This window comes from Microtus ochrogaster, chromosome 15 (genome assembly GCF_000317375.1).
Source record: "Microtus ochrogaster isolate Prairie Vole_2 chromosome 15, MicOch1.0, whole genome shotgun sequence".
In the NCBI taxonomy this organism is placed as follows: domain Eukaryota; kingdom Metazoa; phylum Chordata; class Mammalia; order Rodentia; family Cricetidae; genus Microtus; species Microtus ochrogaster.
This window is the reverse complement of record NC_022017.1, coordinates 25937799-25964791: the sequence shown is the minus strand read 5'-3', so window position 1 is coordinate 25964791 and position 26993 is coordinate 25937799. Positions and strand designations below refer to the sequence as shown.

Here is a 26993-nt window from a genome sequence, read left to right as displayed (position 1 = left end):
GGGTGGAGGCTACAGAGGCAGACATCCTAGTGACATGGCTAGGGTGGAGGGTACGGAGGCAGACATCCTGGTGGCGTGGCTGGGGTCGAGGGTACCAAGCAGGTCACCCACTGGCTGGTTCTCTTCCCTACACAGTGCACACAGAGCAAGTCTCCATGGAGGATTGCTGCACAGATGGGAATCAAATGGCTAACCAGCACAGGGACTGCTCACTGCCGTACACCTCAGAATCCGAGGAGTGCAGGTACGTGCGTCACACGTCCAGGGTGTGGATGGTGGGACCTGCCTCCCTCCCTCTGCTGCTCCTTCCTCTGTGCTCTGAGCCCTGCATACAGAGCGTGGCCCGTCCTGGGCTGCCCTGTGCTCACTGGAGCATCTGTTGCTCTTCCTGCAAAGTAAGATGATCCAGGTGTGCAGCCCGGTCTGCCGCGGCTGTCTAACCCTGGATGAAGTCACTTTCCCGAGTAAAAGGAAGGCCTGTAGTAGAGTGTCAGGTGAGACCATGTGACTCGTGAGCCCTTTCCCAGACCCGAGAACCGGAACGGTTTATCCACATAACTCCTCTGCTCATATCTTGTCTGCTCTCTCTAGATTAACTCAGGTTAATTCACCTAAGAGTTCAGAGGTTTTGTCCATAATCGTCATGGGGGAAAGCAGGCAGACATGGTGCTGGAGAAGGAGCTGAGAATTCTTACATATTGTCTCACAGGCAGCAGGAAGTGGTCTGAGACACTGGGCATGACTTAAGCATATTTGAGACCTCAAAGCTCTCCTCCACACACTTCCTCCAACAAGGCCACACCCACTCCAGCAAAGCCACACCTCCTAATAGTACCACTCCCTTTGGGGGTCATTTTCTCTCAAACCATCACAACGGCCTTGCTCCAAATTCTCTTGTGTGGGGTAGTTGGATCCTACGACAGTTCTCAGCTCTTTAGGAATCACCATGCTGTTTTTCAAATAGCTATCCATGTTTCTTTCTTCCCACTGGGGACAGGTCTTCCCACATCTCCTTTCTCATCTTTACTAGTGTCTTAGCTACTTTTCTGTTGCCATGACAAGACAGCATGACCGAGACAGCTTATAAGAAACTTAGAAGATGGGCTGGAGAGATGGCTCAGAGGTTAAGAGCACTGACTGCTCTTCCAGAGGTCCTGAGTTCAATTCCCAGCAACCACATGGTGGCTCACAGCCATCTGTAATGAGATCTCGTGCCCTCTTCTGGCATGCAAGCATACAGGGAAGGAATGTTGTATACATGATAAATAAATAAATATTAAAAAAAAAGAAAGAAAGAAACTTAGAAGAGCTTAAAAGAAAGCTGTTATTTGGGTTTACAGTTCCAGGCCGTTAGGGTATGTGACGACGGAGCAAAGAAATGGTGGCAGCAACAGCTGAGAGCTCACATTTTATACCGACAAGTAGGCAGAGAGAGAGCATGCACTGGGAATGTGGCAGGTCCTTTGAAACCCGCCAGTGACACATCTTCTGTCACAATGTCACGCCACCTCATCCTTCCCAAATAGTTCCACCAACTGGGACCCAAGTGTTTAAATATATGAACCCTTAGGGGCCATTTCATCCAAACCACCGCTCTCAGCACTTGTTGCTTTCTCTCTAGTGGCAGGGGCACTTAGTGCAGTACCTCTGGTCTGCAAATCCGATGAAGCCCGTATGAAATTAATGGCACAGTGTAGACACATCCATCCCAAACCTGGAGGGTAGCTCTGGAGTGACACGGAAAGCTTGATCAGGCTTCCAAGCTCCGGGAAGAGAAGGACTGGCCAGGCTGCTGTCCATGGGCACAGGCAACCTGGCTGGCACAGATGGAGGCCGGGAGGCCCTTTCCTATCTTGCAGACAGCATAGATTAGGTGGCCGGTTCTGCCCTTCCTGGCTCTGGCTTTTGGTTACTTTAGTCTGGACGAGAGCCACGCGTGACACCCTTCCTTCCCTGTTGCCTGCAGGGCAGGCTTTCTGGCCTCTGAGATGTCACAAAATGTGTTTGTGTCTGAGAAATAGACCCTGGTAGGTTCCGGTTCTCTTCAAGTCCCTGTTTTCTGAAGAACTTTTTGTGGCCAAGCCTTTGGGTGGCAGGAAACTGTGGCCGGGGACATGCTGGTTGCTGCTGTCTTTCCCTCTGGGTCCTTCAACAAACTGTATCTTAAGACTGTCCAAAACTTCTCCTCTGAGCCTGGAAAATGGTGCTGAGGTTGAGAAGAATTGAAATAGGTGGGAGGAGGGGAGCAGGGTGTAGCCTGGGGCCTGCAGCAGGCTGCTTTGTAAATAGGTGAGAACATTCTTTAGCCAGTCTTGGCCAAAGGCTCTCAACTTTACACAGAGCAGGGTCTCTGGACTCCCACCCCAGACACCATGTAGCATTTGATCTTTCTGACTAAATGCCTGCCAAGTGCTTCCCATGGGAGCCGGGATATGGGGGCTACTCCACAGGACACCGTCCCTTTCCTTGGGCTTCTGTTCTGAGCTGGACTCCACCGGAGAGTCCTGGCGCAGCCTCTGCTCCGCCTGCAGGATGGTCCAGGAACAGTGTTGTCACAACCAGCTGGAGGAGCTGCACTGTGCCACGGGCATCAACCTGGCCAGCGAGCCCGATGGCTGCGCCACCCTTCACAACAATAACAACAGCCTCGAGACCATATTCGTAAAGGTGAGTGAGGCCGAGGATCACCCAAGGCCACCCTCCTCCCTGTCCACCCTGTTTACCTTACCTTGTGAACAGCAGACCACTTAGGTGTCTTTCCTTCGCATTTAGCAGGTAAACCTTACTAGCCAGACTTCAGATAGGAAAGAGTGAGATGGTGAAGGCCCAGCTCCATCCACCCTGGGGAAACAGGAAAGACTGAGGATTACCCTGTCCCAGCCTTTATATGGATGGCAAGACAGAGCAGGGGTTTTCTGGAACTTTCAGAACCTTCTCAGTTCGGGGTAGCCATCCCCCTATTGCCTAGGAGGCTCAGATACATCTCTGCACCTCAGGTGAACTGAGGCTCTGGGCTCACACCAGAACTACACTGGGGCCTCTAACGGCATGGGACTTGGGAGTTTAGAGAAGCGTACACTCCAGTGGCTTCTCAGCAGCCTTGTCGAGGACTCAGAGGGTATTCTCCATGGCACATAATCAGAATAAGTAGCATGACCTTTCCTTTGTTTTGGTTTTTCAAGACAAAGTTTCTCTGTGGCTTTGGAGCCTGTCCTGGAACTAGCTCTTGTAGACCAGGCTGGCCTGGAACTCACAGAGATCCGCCTGCCTCTGCCTCCCGAGTGCTGGGATTAAAGGTGTTCACCACCACCGCCTGGCTACGATCTCCTTTCCTAAATGCTCCTGGAGCCAGATAACTGAGCTTTATCTGGCTGTGGAAGTGTCGCATGTGTGCTTGGGAGGTGACGGCAGCATCTCCAGGCTTGAACACAAATAGACTAATGGTCGGGCCCAGGAAAAAAAAACCAGCGGGGTGGAAAGCTCCATTTTGAAATGGTCCCTGCCCCGCAAGAGACTGCCAGAAGTGTTGATGACTGTGGCTTCCTAGGACACTACCTATCTCCGTCAGGAATGTAGCAGAATCAAGGAGCGGAAATCTGACTGTAGTCTGGATTCTGGGAGCGTGGGTAGGAGTGTCTGCAGACAGGAAGAGACTGCTTCTGAGTCCGGGGCTCTGCCTTGACAGCCATGGCCAACCACAACCATCATGCATTTATCGGGCGGTGGGGAGGGGCACCAACATAGGGAAGCTAGGCAGGGCTAGAATGAGTGGTCTGGTTAAGGGGTCTGTCAACCAGGACTTTGGGAGTACAATGACCACCTCTATGCCTGGGGAAAGAGAGGTGTGAGGTAATAGAACAGTCTAGCAAGAGAGAGAACCCATGACCTGGCTAAATTAATGAAGTGTGTTTCTGGAAAAGATCACTCACACCCCAGAGGAGGGTGAGATCACAGCCACTCTCTGTGGCCACAGAGTAGTTAGAATGACATGGAGAAGACCCCTCAGCCTCCACCGATGCTGAAGCAAAGCTTCTTGTTATGGGCTTTCTGAAAAGTTCTTTGACTATAGAGAACTGACTGGCTTTTCATGTGTACTGCAGGACCTGGGTTAGGACATAGGTCTGACTTTCGGGATATGGGGTCTCTGTGCAAGACAGTGGTCTAGTCTCAGGCCTTGCTGGGGGCCTTGAGGCTCTTGTGCCCTTGGGGTTGAGAGGAGACAGTGTACACCCAATCTTCTGGCAGAGAGACCTTGCAGACAGGCGTTGGTCTGCTCCGCTCTAGAGATGGGTGGGCTGGCCTGGGGGTTGCTAGTCAGGAAAGGGATGCAGTCATGAAGCGGGGCAGGGTGGGGGGTGTGGAGTGCCAGACTTTCTAGATTCCTTTCCATCAGATCTAAGAGCTTGGACTTCTGACGTTTAGAAAAATTACCCGTATCAGATGTTTTCTTGCTGTCCAAAGAACATGGACAAAAGGGTGTCAGGTGTGTCCCTGGGGCTCTTGTGGAGTCCCAAGGGCCACAGCCTCCTGTCACCAGTATGGAATCTCTGTTCACAGAGATGCTGCCACTGTTGCATGCTGGGAAGGGCGGCCCAGGCCCGGGGCCAGCAGTGTGAGCCCAATCTCATGATAAGCTACCAGTGTGGGCTGGTATTCCGTGCCTGCTGCGTGAAGGGCCAAGAGAGTTCAGACTTCCCCCGTGGCGATGGTGGGGACCTGCAGGACACAGGTAACTTCTCCTTCTTCTGGTGTGGAGCTGTGTGGTAGCATTCTTCAAGGTGTGTGTGTCTGTGACACGGTTGGTTTATCCTTTCTGTGGCTGTCACATGTCTGGATTCTGCCAATCACAGATGAAAAATATTACAGAAAAGATCATGAGTTTGGGTCCCAACCACCCACATGTGAGCCAGGCAAAGTGGCAATGCATCTTTAAGACAAGGTGCAGGGTGTAGAGCAGATAGGAGAATTCCTAGATCTTACTGGACAGCCAGGCTAGCCAAATCTGCGCGCCTCGGTTCAGTGAGAGACGCTGCCTCAAACAATAAGGTGAGAGCAATAGAGGAAGACACTAGATGTTGACCTGTGACTGTCACATGTGCCTGTAATGGCTGTACACACATCTGTCACCAGCCCTGCCTATCCTTTCTCTGCCTAGCTATTGGCTGGTCAGCTTTTTATTAGACCAGCCAGGTGCCTTAGGCGGGCAAGGTGAAACAGCCACACACCTTTTACACCTTTTTGTAAATAAACAAACTCAGCATAAACAAAGGTAGCACACCTTTACACAAAGCAATATTCTGCAGCGTGAACAAGTGTAACACATCTTTACCTAGTTAAATATTGCACAACACCCATGGGTACCAAAGGACAGCTGTGTGGAGAGAGATGCAGGATCCGGGTTGGAGGGTTGGAGGGCAGACCTCAGGGCCAGGGCCCCAGAGAAGAGCTGATGGCGGCTCAAGTCCAGAGGCTTGAGCAGAATCATTCTCTTCTGCATTCTTCATCTCTTAGGGCTTGGTTAACACTTAGCATTCACTTAACGTTCAGGAGGGTCATCTGCGCATCTCAGTCAAAGCTCATGGACTTAAATACCCATCTCAAAAACACTACCTTCATAATGACATCCCTACCTTCATAATGACATTCCATTAAGTTGCCCCATGAGGTTAACTATCATGGCTGTGAGACTGGATAAGTACTGGATGCTCTTCAGGCGTCGGGCCCCATGACTGACTTGCCCTGGTCACAGCCCTGGACAGGGTGGGTAATTGCCTTCTAATCTGATTCTCCCACAAGGATCTTGATGTTTAAGGTTACATGGTGAACAGTGGAGAGTGAACTTGGCCTTTTGAGTCTCTGGATCAGTGTGGGCCGGTGCCTCCGTGTTTAAGTAGCAGGCTCTCTCTCAGAGGAACTCTCAGAGATATTGAAGTTGCTGTTACAAGCTCTCCCTCTCCCCATTGTCTACAGCCGGTTGTACTGGAAGCTCTGAGGGACATGGCTCTGTGGTGGAGGAACTTCTTGGTTTGTTTGTTTGTTTATTTTTGTGTGTATGGATGTTTCTCACATATATGTATGCATACCATTTGTGTTTGGAGGTCAGAAGATGAGTCTCAGAGGTTAGAGCAGGGAGTTGGAGGCCGAGACTGGAGTTGCTGGTGGTGTGAGCCAACTGTGGGTGCTGGGAACTGAACCCAGATCCTCTGCAAGAACATGTGTTTTTAACCACTGAACCAACTCTCCAGCCCCGACCTCCTGCTTCTTCAACCAGCTGTCACACTGTGAGCGCCTGAGCCACGTGGGGAAGCTCCGGGAAGGTGCAGGCATCTGTCCGCCATGCTTGCTGGGAATTTTGTCTCATTCTCACTTCTCCTGAGCTTTATACTCACAGACTCCGACATTCAATTCAGGCCATATGCTGGGAGATCTTTTAAAGGCTTAACTGGCCCTTCAAGTGAAGGCACATTTAATAAAGAGGAAGGAATGCGGAGTGTGCAAGCGGGCCTCCTGCCCCAGGCCGACAGGAGAAGTAGGTATGTCTTCTCAGGTGAGATCGGATGCTGTTTGTGTGATCTTGTCTCATCTCTCTACCCCCAGCTAAGATTGCTGATGTTGAGGAACAAGAGGACCCGTACCTGAATGACCGCTGTCGAGGTGAGGCCTTGGGACTCGTGGGAGCCCTTTGGTTAGCAAAGTCCAGGGGACAGCGTTGACTGCTGCCAAGACTCAGCTGGAAAGTCCTTCTGCTCTTGTGGCCCCGTGGCCCCCTGTCTTCTCCGTCCCTGAGTGCTTAGAGGAGGCCTTTGTGGGAGTGTCTCGTAGAGGCAGGACTGATGTGAGTTCTCTGGGCACCCACAAGCTCCCAGGCTCTGTGACGGTGACGCTTCTCCAAGGCTGGGACGCCCCGGGAGAGTAGCTGTGTCTTGCTTTTGTGTCTCTGGGGCCCCAGTTTTCCCTTTAGAGTCGTGGTCTCCCAGGAGACCTTTGCACTTAAGTTAGAATGGCCTTGCGGCTTGGTTTTCCCTGGTTTAACTATTTTCCTCTGGGAAGATCCTGGCACAGCTTGCCTGGCAAATCTCTTTCAGCCTCACCCAAGGGCTCCCCCTGTGACTGGGTGTTAATTACAGAGGCGGCTTAATCACAAAATGGTGGAACTGGTGTACAGTGTCAGCCAGCTCTGAGGCCAGGAGGAAGGGGAGGGGGAGAGAGAAATAAGAGCTCTGGGAAGCCTGGCGTCCTCTCTGGGTGACTCCCGATGATTCCCGGGAGAGTGACAACTGGGTGACAGCTGGGAATGTGCCATTTAGGGGAATGCACTAGCCTGGATGGTAAAGTCTGTGTTCCCCTGGTATCTGGGCAGTGGCAAAAGAAGAAGAAGCTGCAGGCACAGGCCTGTCCTGATGGGGTTATACCTCAAGAATCCCTGTGTTGGCTTTGTAGGGAGTGTGGGTCATGGGTCTCAAGGGAAATGCCAGGTAGCAAGAGGCTGTCCCCACAGTTGTGGCAGCCTGGGCTAGTGTTAGTGGGAGTGGACAGCTGGCAAGGCCTCCAGGTGGAACCTGCTCCCTCCAAGTCTCCTGCTGTCAGTGAGCACTGTGCCTCTCCAGGTCCCCTCTAGCCATAGAAACAGCGCATGTTACCTAACTTGTCAGGTCCCTGATGCCTTCAGTAATCCCAGAGGTACACAGAGCCTAGGCCTAGGAGTGTCCCAAGGACCACATGTTGCGGCAGCAAGGAACCTGTCTTCTGCATCAGTAGCACATCCTGAGAGGGTCTCCGAAGGTCCCTCTGTGTGTTCACTTGCTCCCTTGGGCTCTGTTTGCAGGTGGCGGGCCCTGCAAGCAGCAATGCCGGGACACCGGGGACGAGGTGGTCTGCTCTTGCTTTGTGGGTTACCAGCTGCAGTCGGATGGTGTCTCCTGTGAAGGTAACATCTGAGGGCTGGTCACTGTGTTTGGGAGCCTCTGCTGGAGGCCTGAGCAGGCCTATGTGGCACAACCTTGGCCCCATTCCTGGAGGGGAGCCGGGACCTGCTTGCCAGTGCTGCCTGGAGTTGGGGTTCTGGGACTGAGCTGTCTTCCAGAAGAATATAGACACCGGTGTGGGGATGGGGCTGCATTGGGCCTCACCTGAGTTCTGGAAGCGGGATCTGCTGAGAGGCCTTGAGTGAGTCCTTTAGCCTCTCCCCCTGTTTAGGAGATGGGGATAATGTTTCCTCTTCTGTGGGATTCTTGAAGATGCTGTGATCCCGGGGACTGGTCCTTACTCAGAGTGATCTGAAACTTAATAGGGCTTGATTTGGTGATGGCCCCTCTCCAGAGCCCTACCCAGAGATGTGCCCAGAGCAAGACTCAGTCAGTTTGATTGGGCAACCTGAATGCAGGAAACCAGATCCACCATGGCTTCTGGAACATTTTATTCTGCTCGAGTTTAAGGCTTGGTTGTTTTTGCTGGTTACTTCACACCTTAATCTCTTTAGATATCAATGAATGCATCACAGGCAGCCATAACTGCCGACTGGGAGAATCCTGCATCAATACAGTGGGCTCTTTCCGCTGCCAGCGGGACAGCAGCTGTGGGACTGGCTATGAGCTCACAGAGGATAATAACTGCAAAGGTACAGCTTCCATCCAAGTCTAAAAACCGCCCCTTTCCCCAGTTGTGGGTGTGGCATAGTGGGAAGGGCTCAATGGGCTCTGTGGTGCTGCCCCCATGTGGCTGCCTGGGCTACTGCAAGAAGGAGGTGGTCAACCTCCTTGCAAGTACGCAAGGGTGGCACAGAGCAAATGAAGGAAGAGCTGGGTCTGTGATGAGCAGGTTTACCTTAATATGGTGCTGCCAAGTTAATGATGCCAACACATTTGACTGAGAAAGCTCGGAGCCTGATCCTTGGCAAACAAGTCCAGGGTCCTTACTTAACGTTTTCCATACAAACAAAACCAAGCCAGCACCAGACCAGGCTCCAATGAAGACTCTAGCACAGGTCTTGTGTAAAAATGTCAATCATTGAATTATGTGGGGTGACCCAAGAACCAGACGCCTTCTCCTGGCAGCCAAACGGTTGAGCAATCCTGCTGCCCCACCCTGCATTGCTCTCTGGCTGAGCCTCTGGACTGCAGAGCCCGGGAGCTGAGCCAGCTGAGTAGATTACACTTGAACCTTTGACAGCCATGAACTTCAAGGCAGGGCAATCCATCTTTGTCCTCTCTCGATGCAACTATTGTTAATATTTGGAATATTGTGAAGAAGATCTCAGGATGAAAAGAATTACGGAGTCTGTGTTTATTGTCGCTGAGATAATTGCCGTATGATCTAATCTAAACATACACTTCTAAATGAGGGCTACTACCTGCCAGGAGAATGCCTGGCTAATTTGTTAAATAACAAAAAGCTTGCCTCATAAGTCAGGGAGGGGGAGTTTTTTTTTTTTTAAGTCTTTAGCAATTTTTTTTTGCACAGTTTGGCTCTCTGCAGGGCTTTTGGTGACACCCTCACTGTTGAAATGTTTTGGGGTTATACTCTGAGGAATCTGAGCATTTTTAAAAGTACTTTCTTGTGATGTTAAAGTATTGTGAGACGCTTCTGGCGGGACCCTTGCTAACAATCTCCTTTTTTTATGATGCACCAGATATTGACGAGTGTGAGAGTGGTATTCATAACTGCCCCCCCGATTTTATCTGTCAGAATACTCTGGGATCCTTCCGTTGCAGACCCAAGCTGCAGTGCAAGAGCGGCTTTATACAGGATGCTCTAGGCAACTGCATTGGTAAGACATGCTGCCACGAGTGGGGATGGTCCACCCAGCAGGAGACAGTCAGCATAGACCAGGGCCTGGGACAGATAGCCAATGCCATTGGCATTTGTGAGCCATGTCTGGGTCACAGTGACTCAGCTAGGCAGTTACAGTTCAAAAACCTCAGAGCACATACCCAGGTACTGGTGGGGTATACCAATAAAACTTTATGTCTAAAACTACTGGCAGGCGGGTTTGATCTAATGTCTGGTCTAAGGGTCTAATCCCCATAGTTTGAATGGCATGTCGGTTTTAGAGTCGGAAACCCTTAGATTTTAGCTTAGTGTCCTAAGATTTGCTTGCTCCACCAAAGCCTCAAGTGTTTCCCCTGTAAAAGGGAATAGCTGTGGGGAGCTAGGCTAGAAGCTTGGACTAAGGTGGGTGCTTGCAATGGGAGGGTACGTGGGAAGCAGCATTTGGTATACGGTTGTTTTCTGCCGCAGCCTCTTAGGCCTTCGGAAACTCACAGAAAATGGTTGAAGTCATAGAGCCAGAGTAGAGACTCCAGGGGCCCAGGGATGGGGAGCTTGTGTTCAGTGGAGACAGTTTCAGCCTGGAAGGTGAAGAGGCTCAGCGATGGCTAGGTTGATAGCAGAGCAGAACAACGTGTAAAGGAGAGGAGATTATGTGGACAGTAAAGAGGTCAAAGAAAGGCTGCTCGGGTGGGAGGGGCACCCACCGCTCTCTTTTTTTGTCTTGGTGCTGCTGTGGAGCGTCTGCCTGTTAGCATTCAGCCCAGATCTGCTTGGTAGGCAGGAGCTTCTAAACATTTCCTTCGAGGTCAGAGAGTTCCTTCCTCCAAACTGCAGGAGTTGCTGGTTGCAACCCAACCTCCTTTCTCTGCTCTTAGGGGAAAAGACTAGATACTGGTATGCAAGTTCCTTTCTTGTTTTTCTCTTGACTCTTAGATAACCTTGCCCTGGTCTTGTCTTTGAAACGGGATTGAAAGTTCATTTCTTTCCCTGTCCCTGTCTTTCCACCCCAAGGTAGAACCTTTCAGGATGGGAGCTTCACCCGAGCCCCACCCACATACCCTGGGTCTTAGTTGGTGTAGAATGTCTGAGCTGTGGGGACCTTGGCTGGGCTGTGAGTTGGCTCCTTGCCAGCCTCCTGAAATCAGCCTGTCATCACTCTGCACACGTGCAGTAAGCAGGGTGGCTGTGACCCCCTGGGGCAGGGAGAAAAGAGGATCCTGCCAAGACTGGCAGCCTGCTGGGGGGGGGGGCTCTGGAGAGGCCACATCAGCTGAGGATGGAAACCCTGACTCATGGCAGAGTTGGCCTTGCTTTCCTCTCTGAGAAAAGCTTCGCAGGTCTCAGCCTGCCCCAGGTTTCCCTCCACAGAGTGCAGGGGCAGAGGTGCTCAGTGGGCCATCCCTCTGTGTAAACCCCCACCCTCCCACCCCACCCCGCCAACCCGATCAGATCAAAACCCTGGAGGGACCCAGGATGTTGGCCAGATCACATCCTGGTGACATAAACTCCTGCATCACGTCTGTGTAGGTTTACAGTGACATTGAAAACCATGATGTTCAGTATAGAGTTGTCGTCACCCCAACTTGGCACGGGGGAGGTCCCCCTTTGTACTTACTGGTCACAGCCAAGTTAAGGGCTTACTCTTCTAGAAACTACCTCTTCTAGTGTAAAAATTACACATCCCTGGTTCCAAACGAGGGAAACCTAAGAGCAGAAACTAATGCCCTGCTTGCTGGGCCAGCCTCCTGGTCGGCGGGGCCGCTCTTCTGGACATTGCTCCCCCTGTTTGTTTTCTCAAGGAAACAGCACTGGACCATTGGACTACTTGGTTTTCCCCTCTCGACCACGTGTTTAGAAATCATTCTGTATCAGCGTTTTTATTCATGTTTAAGATAATAACTTCATCAACAGAAATAGCTATCAGGAGACTGCGTATGGAAATAAGGGGAAGAGTCCCGCACCGTGGTGCATGCCTGACATCCCAGCACATGCAGATTTTGAGGCAGGAGGAATGCGGGGAGTCGGAGGCTAGCCTGGACTCTGTAGGGATTAAAGTCCACCTTGGGCTAAATGTTGGGACCCTGGTTCAGAAAAGGAAACGAAAATAAAAAACCAAAAATATAGGCCATCCGGAGACAGCTGGGGGTCATCTCTTCTCTGTGTGTATTCAGGGCCCACAGTCCACATACTTCTTCCCGTGTTCTCTTGATTTCCCAAAGCAGCTCCCCCACCCCCCAATGGGAAACACTGACCCAGGCTCCGCCTTCCCAGAGCCCTATTCCACTCCCATCCCCGTGCAAGGAAAGTTGAACCCTGCCAGGTCAGGCTAGCACAGCAGACAAAAGTCTGGGCTGAGAAAGCAGAGGCCTTCCCAATTCAAAACGTAAAAAGCTTTAGATCTTTGAGGTTGACTCCTTCAGCACAGCGAGGAAGTCTTTTTGGGCCTTTCTTACCCCTTTTCTTCACTCTCTACCTTATGTTCCCTTTTTTTCCCCTTCATTCCCTGGTGAAGCGGGAGGGGGATGAGGGAGGGCAGTGCTTTCTGCATGCTAGTCCACAGGTGTCAGTTTCTTCAAAGATCCCGGGGCCATCGAGGGTCCCAGCTGGTCTTAGAAGTGCTTTGTCAGACCAGGTGAGCTGGGGATGACAGACAACTCGTGTTCCTGTGCTGGCACCACAGGAATCCCACGAGGGACAGCACACAGCATGTCCCCAAACCCTCATCTGGCCTTCCTATCTATTCATATTTCTGCTGATCCACTTTTTTTTTATTTCATTCATCCATTGTCGTTCTTTCGTGGAGCTCAGGCGAGGGGACTGTCTTCTCTGACAGTTTGGGAAGCCACACCAGAGGGAGCACTCGGGGCTGAGGGCTTCACTCCTGGCCACTGCACTCACCACTGACAATAGGCAGGAGCTGCCAAGCTTTGTGTAAAGGACTAGATAATGGATATCAGCCTTCCAGCCAGCTGGTTTCTGTGGTGGTGATGCACAAGCAGCTGTAGACCACATGGAAGGCAGCAGGCCTGGCTGACTGCCAATAAAGCTTTATTTACAACAACAAGCAGTGGGCCAGATTTGGCTAGGGGGAATAAGGAGACTGGAAGTGACTGTGAAGATGGATGCAGTATCCACTTCCGACCTGGGCAGTGTTGCCCTCTCTGCCCCTTGTGAGCCTGAGGAGTTACTTGCTCTCTCCAGGTTTGGGGTTCCCAGTGTAACATACAGGCAGTAATGCCAGTTCTGCCACAGCAGGCTGGTGATTGCAGTCCAGGGTGCTAAAAGATGTGAGCGTCCCTGTAAACTCTGCAGTGCTACTTTGTCTGTGTGGAGGCCCATTCCAGGAATGAGAGGGAGCCTGAGGAGGGTAGGGCTTGGTCGTCATGGAGCAGACCCGCTTTCTGACTTCAGCTGTGAATCTTGAGCCATTGCTCCTTCTTGCTGTCCCTGACCCCAGTGTGCTTTGGGGATGTGAACTCAGGAGCTCCCGACTTTCTGAGTTCTAGATCCTTCTAGACATGCTTTAAGAAGAGGTTTGGTTTTGTGTGGACTTGACCGTAAAGAGCTAACAGATATGTATCCCAGTGTTTGTTCCTTGAGTAATTACCGGTACACGTTTGTGTGTGTCTCTCCATGGTGAATGGCCAATGGTCCCCATACTGTAGCTATGGAAGGAGACCCCATGCGGGGAGTTTTGAGTGGCCTGAGTCAACCCAGATGGGGGACGCAGGAAGGAGTCTTCTGTGGAGAAAGTGGTCAGAGGCACGGCTACTGCCCTGACTGGAGGTGGGCCCTGAGTGGCTGGTCTAGGACTTGTAGATGTATCACTAAGGTTTCCAAGGACAGGACAGGGACCACGCACCAGAGGCCTCACTGTGGTCTGGAACTGGTACAGAGGGGTGTGTACCTCTGTCTCCTAGGCATCGAGCTCAGGGGGACCCTAGCTGCCTGTGTAGGTCAGGTGCATGCAGGAAAGGCAGGCCAGCAGGGGCCACAAAGGATGTAGAAATTACGGTTGGAAGCAGGGGGGGAGGGCAGGGAGGGACTTGAGGTTGCTTGTCCTTTGGCCTTTACCTTTGTGTAGGGCAAAGGGATCAGGGACTATGGTTTGTGGCTTTGGTGAGAGAAGGAGAGGCTCTTCTGGAGGTTCAGTGGCTGTGTTCGTGGATAGCTTCTGTTTAACCTTGCTGTACCTTGTCTCTTCTCTCTGTAGATATCAATGAGTGTTTAAGTATCAGTGCCCCATGCCCTGTGGGGCAGACATGCATCAATACAGAGGGCTCATACACATGTCAGAAGAATGTGCCCAACTGTGGCCGTGGCTATCATCTCAACGAAGAGGGAACCCGCTGTGTTGGTTGGTATCAAACGCATGCGCACACATGCACGCATGTGTGCACACTTTCCTGTCTGTTTCCAGCACAGTCTTTCCCTTCTCTAGAAGAGAGAGTTGGATATATCTATGCACATCTAGAAAATCTTAACTAACATGACTACAAACTTGGCTATCATGATTATCTATTAACAAGCTTACATTTTAAGTGAACTACACAATCACAATATCTTAATCAATAGCAGAAATATGCATTTACATATAACAAAATTGACCTTAAATCTATATCAATAAAGCAAAATCTATACTAATACAAAAAAAAAGAGAGAGAGAGAGTTGGTCTCCAAAGTGAAGACATTCTGTCTGTCCATCCATCCCATTGCCCCTCCCCAGGGTTAGACCTTTGCTGTCTTGCCCAAACTATTACATAGTGCATACCGACATTTCCAGTCTTGTCTTCAGTCTGCCCAGTGCTCTGAGGCTCCCTGATCACAGCCTCTTGGTGGCTAAGAACGGACATTCACCACTCAGTTCTCCTAAACCGGTCATACCAAACCTAGATGGCACAAATCTTGCTACTCCCCTGTTGACCAAGGTTTTCTGTCCCACCTGGTCCTGTAGCCGTTAAGTCCCAAAGAATCACACAGAAGTCTACATTAGTTATAAACTGATTGGCCCATTAGCTCAGGCTTCTTATTAACTCTTTCTTAATCTTATATTAGCCCATTATTCTTGTCTGTGTTAGCCACGTGGCTTGGTACCTTTTTTGGCAAGGTAGTGATAATCTTGCTTCTTCTGTGGCTGGGTCACTACTGCAGACTGCACTTCCCTCTTCCCAGAATTCCCATTGCCCCACCTCTACTTCCTGCCTGGTTGCCCCGCCTCTACTTCCTGCCTGGCTACTGGCCAATCAGCATTTTATTAAAATAAGGTTGACAGGGTATAAACCATTGTCCCACAGCACTCCCCTGGAGAACACAAGAGCACTGGGTAGCGTCTTATTTATTCCCACTTCCTGCCTGCTGACTCATCTCTGCCAGGAAAGGGATCTTCCTCCTCACAACCCTTAGCCATCTCAGGACCTCCCTCACAGCCCTGGGCACTTCCTGTCTCACTGGAGATTAGGCCTGTCCCATCATAGGTGCTCTGTGAAGAATAGGGTGCTGCTGTCAGTGTGAAAGGCTCTCAGTGTGTCTCAGTGTGTCTCAGTGTGTCTCAGTGTGTCTCAGTGTGTCTCAGTGTGTCTCAGTGTGTCTCAGTGTGTCTCAGTGTGTCATCATAGGTGCTCTGTGAAGAATAGGGTGCTGCTGTCAGTGTGAAAGGCTCTCAGTGTGTCTTCCTTTCTCCTCCACTAGATGTGGACGAGTGCTCACCGCCTGCGGAGCCCTGTGGGAAGGGCCACAACTGTTTGAACTCCCCGGGCAGTTTCCGCTGCGAGTGTAAGGCTGGATACTATTTTGATGGCATCAGCAGGACCTGTGTGGGTATGTGAATGTCTTTCAGGCTTTAGGGCTCCTGGCCAGGTGACTCCACACAGGGGACAGACTGTGGCACCTATGGTGACCATGTCCATCCCATCCTCATCTCAGGAGGTCCCAAGTGTAGGCAGTCACAGGGTGAAGGCCCACAGTTAGGAGCCACTGTCTAACTGCAGCTCTGCCACCAGCTTGGCCTCAGGCCATCATCAAGGCATGAGCTGTGTCAGCCTGCTTCCTTATGGAACAGGAGTTCTGTCTGACCCCAGCCTCCAAGGGTTTATAAGACTCCAGCCCAGGTCTGCAGCCAGCAAGATGACAGTGATTTCCCAGATTTGCTACAGACCTATAGGGCTCCAGGACTTGGGATGCACAGCTCCCTAAGACAGAACGAAAGGTGGCCAGGAGTGGAGTCAAACCCTATCCAGCTACTGCTTGTTGTTACCAAACCAGGATACTCAATGGAGGCCGATAGCTGCCCTGTCTCCCCCCTGCAGCAAACTCCAACAAACTCTCCAGTGGGTGGAGGGCTGGCAGAAGGACGTCTGTCCAGATGTGCCACATTTGTCAGAGCACACAGAGACACAGCCAAGGGAGGCCTCAGCCCTTCCATCTGAGACTTGAAGGAGGGAGTCAGGGGCCGAGGACCGTGAACCGCTGCCATCAGCAGAAGGGTGGGACATGGCCCTGCTCCAGTGGACGCGCTCTGAGCTGACTGCCCCTCTGTTTCAGACATCAATGAATGCCAGCGCTATCCTGGGCGCCTGTGTGGCCACAAGTGCGAGAACACGCCAGGCTCTTACCATTGTAGCTGCTCTGCGGGCTTCCGGCTGTCTGTGGATGGCCGGTCTTGTGAAGGTGAGGCTTGGTCAACGGGTGACCAGCAGCCTTAGCCACGCCCATCCTCTACTCACAGACTCCTTTGGAGTTTAGTAGGCAGGCGTTTGAAGGATGTTAGAATCCCCACTCTAAGCACATGACTCCAAGCCAGTCGCAGCCATGCTGAAACTTGGCGAGTCTCCCTGGCAGGGCTTGGCCAGTGGTTTGGGTTCATGAGTCTGGCCGTGCACAGATAACAGAGTGTCTTGTAGTATCATGTGTGGTTATTGTTCCTGGATGTATTTAGGCATCTGAGCCTCGTGCTTTGGTAAGACTGAGGACACGGTGCTCAGGCCTGGCCAGCCTTGTCTGTACTATGTGTTATTAAGCATGTGCACCATGGTGTAGCAAGATGTGGTTCCTATGTCAGGGAGTATGTTTATGATGTGATGGAAAACCGCACTGGACATAGGTTGAGCAGATGACCAGGTCAGGTATGTTGGGGCCACAGATATGAAACACTGAGCGAGAGGCTAATGGCCTATCCCATCTACTCTCTCAAAAACATAGTAAATGAATGTAAGAAGGAATCTCTAAGCCAGAGGTCAGCAAGCTTTTTTCTCTTCCAGCTGTGTGGTGACTATTTTAAACCTTTCTGCCTGGTCTGTAGACAGTACTCCACCTTGCTGTGGGAACACAAAAGTAGCCATAGGTTCTGGTCAAGGGTGTTCATAGTTATGTGCCAATAAAACTTTATTTACAAAAATAAATGGTGGGCCAAACCTGGCCTGGTTCTAGGCGAAGGGAATCGATGACCAATAGTTGGGTTGCAAGTAGCCCCAAAGTTCTCAGATTTAGGAGTACCAGGGCTACTGTCCCACAGGCTATGTCACCTCTGTCACCAAGTGGCAAGGGCAGGAAAGATTTTCACTGAGAGCTAGAAGGGGCTGTGGTCATGATGGGACTCTGGGTATGCTATCATGCTGAGCCTAGGCCCTGTGGGGGGTAGGATTGAAGGGAGCCAAGCCTGGAGGCTGTCATTCATCCTGCCAGGATATGGTGTGGCGCACACAGTCGGTAGCAGGGATGGAGTAATTGCAGACTTCTCAGCTACAGTGGGCTGGTGTAGAGGCCCCTCAGTCTTCAACTTCAGACTTCACCTCCCTGTTTCAACTCTGCTCACTGTTCTCTGTGTCCTCCGTCTGCAGGGGTGTCAGGGACTTGAGGTGTGGGTCTGAGCTGTGACTTATGGGAACCTCTCTTTTCTAGATGTGAATGAATGCCTTACCAGCCCCTGCAGCCAGGAGTGTGCTAATGTCTATGGCTCCTACCAGTGTTACTGTCGCCGAGGCTACCAGCTCAGTGATTTGGACGGGGTCACCTGCGAAGGTGAGGGCACCTTGTGTACTGTGGGGAGCACCCTGCTCCTGCCATGGTGGAGAGCCTGCCAGGATTTCTGTACCCAGTGAGAGTCCTGTTTGCTCCCTTGGAGGCAGGGCTGGATCCTTGCTTTTCCTCTGATAGACCTTTTACTTGTTTTGAGAGTGAGGTTAGGAAGCAAGCAAACCCGTCTGTGGGTTGCCCTTAAATACACATGCCGAGGTGGTAACCGCTCAGTATGCTGGCACCCCAAGTGACAGGGCACAGGACTTGGCAGCAGTATGTGATGAAAGGTGAGGAGTGACCTGAGGGCCACCCGACCTCTGAGACGCAGCTCTGCTCTAGCCTTCTGAGCTCCACCCTCACCAGGCCTGGCCATCATCTTCTCTGTCAAATGCAATACTCCCTCCTAGACTGTTGGGACAGGCCAACCAGATGACAGTTCAAAAGCACCTGGAAACGTCAGTGTTATAACAAGCTGAGAACTCCCAGGTCCAAATCCAAAGTGCTCTCTCCTCCCCTCCCCTCCCCTCCCTTCCCCTTCTTCTTCCCCTCCTCCTCCCCTCCTTTCTCTTCCCCCTCCCTCTTGGCGTGGGATCCAACCCAGGGCCTTGCTCAGCAGATGCTATTTCACCCGTCTATGTCCCCAGACCTAAGATCGGAAGCTTTGGAGTCCCAGTATGACTCCACAGTGGAAAATTCCATACCGTGAGTCACAGTCCAAGCTCAGGTGCACTGAAAATACTATATAGAAATGGATTTGGGGTTTAGACTTAACTCCCATCCCCAAGGTATATTTATATAAGTGGTAATATCCCAGAATATCTGAGATACTTATGGTCCCAAATATTTCAGATGGGGGAGACTCAGCCTGTGCTTTCATGTGTTGTGTGGTGAATTTTGTATATTTGATTGGATTGGCTGGGTTAGGTGCCTTTTTTTTTTTTAAGCAAATCGTCCTCTGTTCTTCTCTGTATATGTCACACCATAATAGCCTTAGACTATATATCCCTAGACTAGCCCACCCCCTCCCTGGACCTCAGTTTTCCCTTCTGTGATGATGGTCTCTGTGGCCATTGTCAGCCCCAGGGTAAGGCCTCTTCCTGGCTTGTCCTATGCTGTTGCCCTCCCAGCCCAGCCTGGCCACGCTGAGCTGTCCCGTGGCCTCGCTGCTGCTGCTGCGGCTGTAGAGCACAGCTGGATCCTGAGGGAGCACTCTGTGCTGTTACAGATATTGACGAGTGTGCCCTGCCCACCGGGGGCCACATCTGCTCCTACCGCTGCATCAACATCCCCGGAAGCTTCCAGTGCAGCTGCCCCTCATCTGGCTACAGGCTAGCCCCCAATGGTCGCAACTGCCAAGGTGAGTGAGGCAGACTGCCTGCCTTGGGGTCATCCATGCTTCTGACCAGTTTCACAGTGTCGAAGGAGAGAGATGTGCTTCCCAGATGCAGAATGCTATCAGCGAGTAGGGAGAGGTGCCCCAGCTTCCCACACACAAGACCAAGGCTGTCCTCAGGGCTGCCTGGGCTCTGTGAAGGTTTTGTCAGGTAAGAACACCCGAATTCTCTCACTCTGTCCTTCTTGGCACTTGGCAGAGTGACACAGGGACCCTGTCCTCAGTCTAGTCTAATTGTGTATTCTCCCACCCAGTCATTGGACAGGCAGGCAGTGAGCCAGGTCCTAGGTTACAGAAGTGAGCAGGTGTCGGGTGCCTCTGCTCCTGCAAAGGGCTGGCTGTGGTCCGGTATGAGAAGCCAGAGGTCTCTGTATCTGGGGACACTAGCGATTGTGAGTGTCTAGGGGGCTAGGGTCAGCTTCAGCTTGGGCTCGGTGGTGAGAGCTGGTAGAATCTCTCCGTATTCGTCCTCCCTTTCTAAGAACTTGCTGGGTTCCCCGTCATTCCCTGTTCACCCATTTGGTTACTGACAATGGTGAGGACAAGCTTGTGGGCAAATGATCGTGTGTGTGCCCTCTGGCTCACACCAGGAGCTGCCCGAGGAGCATATCACAGGTAAAGCTGCCCGGCCCCTTCTTCACAAGTCCCCCGTGAGCTGGCAGTTCAGAGACTCCAGAGAGTCCCAGGTCCTGAACGTGAAGATGGGCACTTGTGACCCTTGCACTGTAGGTGCAGAGAGAGATGCTTCCTTGGAGCTGGCTGACCAGCCAACCTGACCGAGTGCTGGGTACCAGGTTGCGGGGGGTGGAGAATGGCAGAGGAAGATTCCTGATGCTCTACACATTTGTGCATGGGCACTCACACATACATGTTTGTGTACATAACCCCCTAACACACGTGCACACACACGCATGAATACCACCACCAAAGAAGGTGGCCAGCCAGAGGCAGGGCCTGTGACGGTCTCTGGAAGGGACCCACTCAACTTCTCTGAGGTTGGACAGGACTGTTTTTACCCCCATAGTCCTGCTTTCTGCTCTCCTGGCCCAGGTCCCTCACCACAGCCTGGAGTCCTGCCCAGAAGCAGCAAAAACACATTCCTGGGCTGGCGAGATGGCTCATTGAATAAGACTCTTGTTGCCAAGCCTGATGACTCCGAGTTCAATCCCTGGGCCCCACACAGTAGAAAGAGCAAACAGATTCTTGCAAGTTGTTCTCCGACCTCCACACACATGCTGTGGCACATGCCCACCCTGACCCTCCAAATAAAAAGGTTTTTTTTTTTTCTTCCCACAAACCCACATTCCTGAGCTGTGGTCTCTGAGATTGGCAAGGGTTGCTCTTGCCAGTGACAGTCAGACATGTGACTCCTCTTAACAGCTGCCTCCTAGATTTGGTGGTAACCCTGAACCCCATCCTCTTGGAATGTTGTGTAAGGGGCTCCCCAACCTCTAGAGGTTATAGGCCCTGTAACAGGATCTCCAGGCCTGGTCCCCTTGTCTAACCACTTTTGTTACTGCCCTGAGACCCAAGGGAAGATGCATGGCTCTCTTTTAGGGCCTGTTTCCTCACCTGTGATGTGGGACCATAGGCTCAGATTCTTCCTGACTGTCAAGATGTAGCTAGTCACACATGAGGTCAGGGTAGCCTTCCTTGAGAGCCATGGGAAGGTGATATGTAGTTGGAGCACCAGATTCTGGTGCCTACTTGCATGGGTTCAAAGCTTGGCTGTGAACAGAACGTGTGACTGTGGCCAGGTTCCTTATGCTCCGTGAACCTTTTCTAAGATGAGGACTGTAACAACACTCACATTGTCATCCCTGCTGGTGTTCCAACACCCCTCACATGGTATCTACTCTTGCTGCACACCCCCACTGAAACACTTGTGAATAAGCTAGTACGTTTGTTATTCTCCGTGTTTCATAAAGAGGGTCTGACACTACATGCTGCTCCCATGGAGGGCCAGGATGTTAATACACAGTTTGCGTGGGTAGGCATGGCTTTCATGGCTTTAGCCTATACCTCACTGTCTCTGGGTCTCCACAGACATTGACGAGTGTGTGACTGGTATCCACAACTGCTCCATCAATGAGACTTGCTTCAACATCCAAGGCAGCTTCCGATGTCTATCCTTTGAATGCCCCGAGAACTATCGCCGCTCTGCAGACACGTAAGTCTCTGGGACCCACTGTTGTCTGTCTGTATTGGGCTTCCTAAAGGCCTAGCTCTGGGCATGGGCAGGTGGTCCATAAGCTGTGACCGTAGTGTTCTCCTATTCGGCCTTAAGAATCTGCTGATTCTTGGTTCCAAGGTCCTTGAGGGCCAGTGAGACTACCCTTGGGAGGCCATGGGGATAGCTGCAGCTGAGTCATGGACTGTGGGTATGCTACCATTGAGATAGACCTTGGTCACTTCATCTGTAACATGCATATGTGAGAATACGCTGACTTGGAGGAGCAGGTGACAATGTTACTCTCTTGGTCAAAATCCAGGGTTCAAGGTGACTTTTTAAGGCATCTGCATTCCGTCTAGCAGAGTGATGTGTGGGAATAGCATGGGGTATCCTATGTCCCATACTTGAAACTGACTATGTGCCCTGTAATCTCCGGTCACCGTGGTGTCCTCTCTGGTGTCCAGGAACTCCTTCCTTAGGGAGTTCGGAGGACTCCCAGGCCATGGTTCCCACTGCAACCACCGTCATCTCAGTTCTATCCAGAGAACTTTATTTACCTGCTGTGGGGATAACTCCACTCTGGGAGCTCATTCCAGGAGTGTGGACCGATGGCCTCACCACTAGCACCGAGATGCTCAAAGCGAGCATATGGCTGGACAGCCTGGGTTTTCCATTGTGATCTCTTGACCTTGTGCTTGTCTTTGGCTCTTGGCCAGCCACCCTTCCTGCTCAGTGGTCAGTGTTTCCTTTTGCTGATGCTTCGGTCTCCAATGTTCAGCATTGGAAGGGGGGGACAGTCCTTTCTGTTGTAGATTCTGTTCAGCTTCCAGTTTGCTCTACCCTGGAAACCCTGAGTTCTTTCTGACCTTAGGGCTGCTTGTCTATCACCCTGCCCGTGTCCCCTGACCTACTGTATTTCCCTAGCATGTTTTTAATCTTCTCACCAACTTACCACCTTTTGTGATGTGTTGATGCAGACCTACAGTCCCGGTACTAGGATCACCAGCTTGAGGACAGCCTGGGCTGCCTGTTGAGACCCTGTCTCAGCACTACCAAGTGCCTTGTTTTTTTCTGTGTCTGGGTCAGGGAAAAGCTACTCCAGAAGTGGATTTGCAAATGTGTCACATCCCGAGGAGGTCACGAGTTGTGCAATAGCCTGGCTGCAATGGCAGGACTGTCCTGAGTCACCGAGAAAGCTATGCACCCTTGGTTTGAGGCCGTTTTCTGTTTCCCATTACAAATGACTGGGTTTGAGGATTCCAGAAGCTGGGCTGTGGTTGTAATGGTAACTTCTAACTCCTGTGCTGGGGGCAGGACATATGAGTCCGTGGGGAGGCAGACTGACCTTGCTCACTGAAGTGATTGCTAAGGTGAGCAAAATCCAGGTTCTGGTGGGCTGAGTATTTACAGGCTCCTGGTTAGACAATGGGCTGTGGATGTCCCGCCCATTGGGCGAACTTCTAGGAGCACACGCCAGATAGTGAACAGAGAGTACACAGGATGCTGAGAGAGTGGAGAGAGGCCGACCTGGCCAGGGGATGGGTAGAGATAGGTAGGATGTGTTGGCCAGACTTGAATTAAGGTCAGTGAGAGCTGAGTTAGGCTGTGGGGGAGATTGGGGACCTGCACACACTGAAATGGGGGTATCCCTGGGACACCTGTGATGCATTTCCTTCCAGTGTGGGGTTGATGTGTCAGGTCACAGCTGCCGCATCCCGCTGTTTCTGAAGCTGGAAGAGGAAACTGTTCTTCATAATAAACAGGCTGGATGTGGACACAGGGACAAGAGAGGTGGGGATTGATGTTCCAACCCTGGGAAGATGACTGTCCTTCTGTGACACTTTCTGTCCTTTGTCTTTGTGTCAGAAAGTGCCGGAGAGTAGGGATGGAGGAGGTGGAGTCCTCTGTGCTGAGAATTGGGGAGTCCTAAGTGAACCCCCTTGGGAATGCTCCTCTTCCAAGCAGAGACTTTATGGAGATGCTGAGATATTCTAGAAAGATCACATTTTGGGAGTCACGCTGACTTGGGTTTCTTGGAGCTTCTGTCCTAAGCTGTAAGGTGGAATGGTGGGGTGGTCTGCGGGGTTCCCCGCAGGCATGACTCTGGGGCACAGCTCCCCTATGCTTGTTTTGCATAGACCTCACCCTGGGCTCTGCCCAGCGGTCAGGAGCAGGCATCCCAGGATGCACTTATTCCTGCAGTACTGTTGGGGGAAAGGAAAGCTGGGTCTTTGATGGTCATGATGTGTAAATCTGGGAGGTCATGTGGGGATGCAAGGACTTGGTCTGCAATGTAGAAAGGCTGGGCTTCTGGTCCTGGCCTTTCTCATTGCTGTGGCCTTTGGTCAACCTTGGGCCACCTACGTAAAGTGGTACAAGCTTACCTGCTTGGTCAGGTGTTGATAATCAGAGGTAGCAAACCCGACTCAGTGCTGGCCCAGTCTGCCCGTTGAGCTCTTGTGGGGGTGAGGGTGGTAACCATTGTTCTTCTCCTCAAGGCACAAGTCAGAGGACAAGATTCTTTTTGAGTGACATCAGTTTTGTTCTGCTGGTCAGTTGGTGACAAGGCTGTGTCTAAGGTCACTTGACTCTTGAATGGGAAAGCCGGAAAAGGCATAGGAAGGGCATATGGTTATGACTTTCTGACTGACAGGTGTGCCAGAGTCTCTCTGGTTACAGCTTTCTTCTTTGATGGACCCCGTTGAGGAGGCATGGACCAGTTATGAGACCAGTGTTGAGCGGAGGAAGTGGGGCCAGGGCCTGAGTCTCCAGTGGAAGGTTTTCACCCTGCTGCTCACCCTAGCTGGCAGTGGGGTGCTAATGAGAAAAGGCTCACTTCCTGGCACATGTTAGATGAGAAGCTTCTATTCTACAATCCTTGTTTCTCCTCATGAGAATCCCAGGCCTCTTAATTCCCTTACCTTTAGAAAGGAGACACTATGCTGCATAAAATGGATGCCATAGCGTAACACTTGTAATCTCAGCATTGGTGAGGTAGAGGCAAGCAGATCAGGAGTTGAGGATCAGCTGTGGCTGCATGAGACACTGTCTCAAGCAGAAACAAGGTGAGCTGAGATGAGGAGATGGCTCACTTGCTCTTCAAGTTTGAGGACTGGAGTTCAGATCCCTAGCACCCATGCCAGGCAGGCATAGCAGCTCATCCGTGGAGATGGTGGGTTCCCATGGCAGTCTGAATAGTTAAATAGCCAAATTGTCCCACTCTGAGTTCAAGTGAGGCACCCTGCCTTGCTATATAAGGCAGAGATCAATCAGAAAAGACACGAGATGGCAACCTTAGGCATCCATATGCATGTGCACACAAATATGTCATACATGTATATACAAAGGAACCAGTGGGTGCCTCTCCTGCGGTTCATGCTCCACAGGGGCAGCTTGTTTTGGAACCATGATGGGTAAGATGTGGGGATCAATCTTCTTCACCTTCCAGTCCCCCCCCCCCCCCCCGCCCCCCCCCTCCCTCTTTCTTCTGGCCTCAGACCCTCTCTCACTTCATATAGATTCCTTTTCTCCCTGGCTACTCAGGAGCCCAACCCAGCAAGCTAGGGATCCACAAATGAGTCTCATGGACATGCCCAGGTTGCTAACAGACCGCAGAGTGCCTGTTACTTCTGTGTTCAAGGCTGTCTCTAGCATTCAGTAGGGCTGGATATATTGTTTTCCCCATCCATGGAGTCACCCTGGAGGATGGTTGTAAAATCAGTCATGAAGCTGGGTAGCTCTGGGTGCTGTGACTTAGGAAAGTGGCGTAAGGGAAAAGCTGTGGTCACAGAGGTCAAGAGGGACTTGGCCAGGTCCTAGGCCTCTCTCAGGAATGACAAATGGCTCATGTGAAGGAAATGTCAACGTGATCACAGTGGTGGCCCAGCAACCTTCTTCTTGGCTTTTGTCTCTCATCTGTACTGGCTTCTGATTATTTTCACAATGCCTGAGGTATTACAATCAAAGGTGTTGGACTGGAGAATCGGGACACATTGCACTGTAAGGCATATATCAGGAGGGAATGTGTCTGTGGATGCTAGGAGCCTGGTCCCTGTGCAGGGCAGGTCCCAGGTTCAGCTTCCCTTTACCCTGCTCTGTAATCGATTCAGTAATGATCAGCCACCAGGTTTCACTGCTGGCCCTAGTCCGACCAGCAGCTTGCCACACACGGTGGTTATGACTTCTAGGATGTTTTGATAAAATTTGGAGCAGGGAAAGAAAGTCAAGGACCAAGCCGACCTGTACAGTGACCATTTACAAAGTGCAGTAGGAGCTGAGCCCCTGTGCTGGCACAGGGGATAAAGCCAAGGAACCACTACCCCACCTGGGGAATGAGTGGCCTAAAAAGAGCCAGTCCATGCCCCCTCTTTCCAGGGAGGGCTTGGGTTCTCTTCTGATGGATGACAGTATCCAAATCCCTGAGATGTGATGGTCGTGGGAGCTGGACCAGGACGTCATGCAGGCCTCACTTATTTTGCCTCACTTAAGCACTTTGCTGTGCTTATTTCGCAACTCAAGACCTAGTCTTTGGTCAGTAGAGGGCCCCACAGGGCAAGTGGGAAAGCTAATTCCATGAAGGAGATTGTAGCACCACCTACTGACCAGACCCATTCACACAATTCCTGAAGCACTTGAATTTGCATAATTCCCCCACCTCCCCCACTTCTCTCCCTCCTTCCTTCCCTCCCTCCCTCCCTCTCTGTGTTGTGTCATACATGTGTGTTCGTGTATGTAGCCTGAAGGGAGATAAGCTGACTTTGAAACTCAAATTTGCTGCTTACTACCATTGACATCCCCAGAGGAACAGAGCTCATGGACCCCAGCAGCCTCCCTGACTCTCCACTGCCCTCCCTGCTCTCAGTCATCCCACCATAGATCTCCTGGTCATGTGGAGTACCCCCATTTACCTGATCCTTGACATCTCTAGGGGCAACATCCTTTCCTCAATGCCCATGCCTACCTCATTCCCTGCTACAATGGCTCCGGGCTCTCCCTCCCAGAATCTGCTCCCTTTAGTGTGCACAGCCATCTCCTGTTACAGCACCTCAGATCTTACTTGTAGGGCTGTTCCTTTCTTAGAGCCAGATTGGTAAATAGTCAAGTAAATGAAAGGCTTCCTAACAGCCCTGATAAGCATCTGATAAGATGCAAACAGAAACGCTGTGCACAAGAACTGTCAGATGTGGTATAAGCTAAGAAATGGAGGCCTAGGAAGACCAGGAGAGAAAATACCCCCAAGTGGAGAATCCAAACCCAGTCAAAATGGCAGAACTTCCTGAGAAGGGCTTGGCCAAGTCCTATGGGTGTGACATCTTGTCTCTGCTTCTTTTTAAGGCTGTGTCATGCTGCCTTCAGAAGGTGCTGGGCCTGGTGTTCAGGACGTAGAACACAGTTCATTTCCTGCCAACATCCTGTCCCAGGAATATACTCTCTGTCTCCATCCTGTTGTAGGAAGTTAGGGTCTGTAATTAAAAGTGACTAAGAAAACGATCCTCACCCTATCACAAGAGGTCAGTTCCTGTCACAGAGTCAGGACTGTCTCCATCCTACATCCTGCCACATTTTGTCTTTACCTCTCCTACAAGGACGTTGGTGCATGTCTCCATTCTGTTATAGGAAGGGGGAGTCTGTTGTCATCTCTACCAC

General features: G+C 51.4%; 1 protein-coding gene across 2 annotated transcripts in view; it reads left to right on the top strand.

Annotated features, from left to right (window-relative positions):
* The window catches only part of Fbln1 (fibulin 1), a 73031-nt gene that overhangs the window by 13673 nt on the left and 32365 nt on the right, over positions 1-26993 (top strand). For both annotated transcript variants that reach the window (XM_005354400.3, XM_005354402.3), the window contains exons 2-14: positions 136-244; positions 2532-2667; positions 4558-4729; positions 6598-6654; positions 7826-7927; positions 8480-8617; positions 9629-9766; positions 13982-14125; positions 15457-15585; positions 16309-16434; positions 17665-17784; positions 19007-19138; positions 21221-21344. In XM_005354400.3, coding sequence (XP_005354457.1) covers positions 136-244; positions 2532-2667; positions 4558-4729; positions 6598-6654; positions 7826-7927; positions 8480-8617; positions 9629-9766; positions 13982-14125; positions 15457-15585; positions 16309-16434; positions 17665-17784; positions 19007-19138; positions 21221-21344 — 1627 coding nt within the window. The remainder of the gene's footprint in view (positions 1-135; positions 245-2531; positions 2668-4557; positions 4730-6597; positions 6655-7825; positions 7928-8479; positions 8618-9628; positions 9767-13981; positions 14126-15456; positions 15586-16308; positions 16435-17664; positions 17785-19006; positions 19139-21220; positions 21345-26993) is intronic.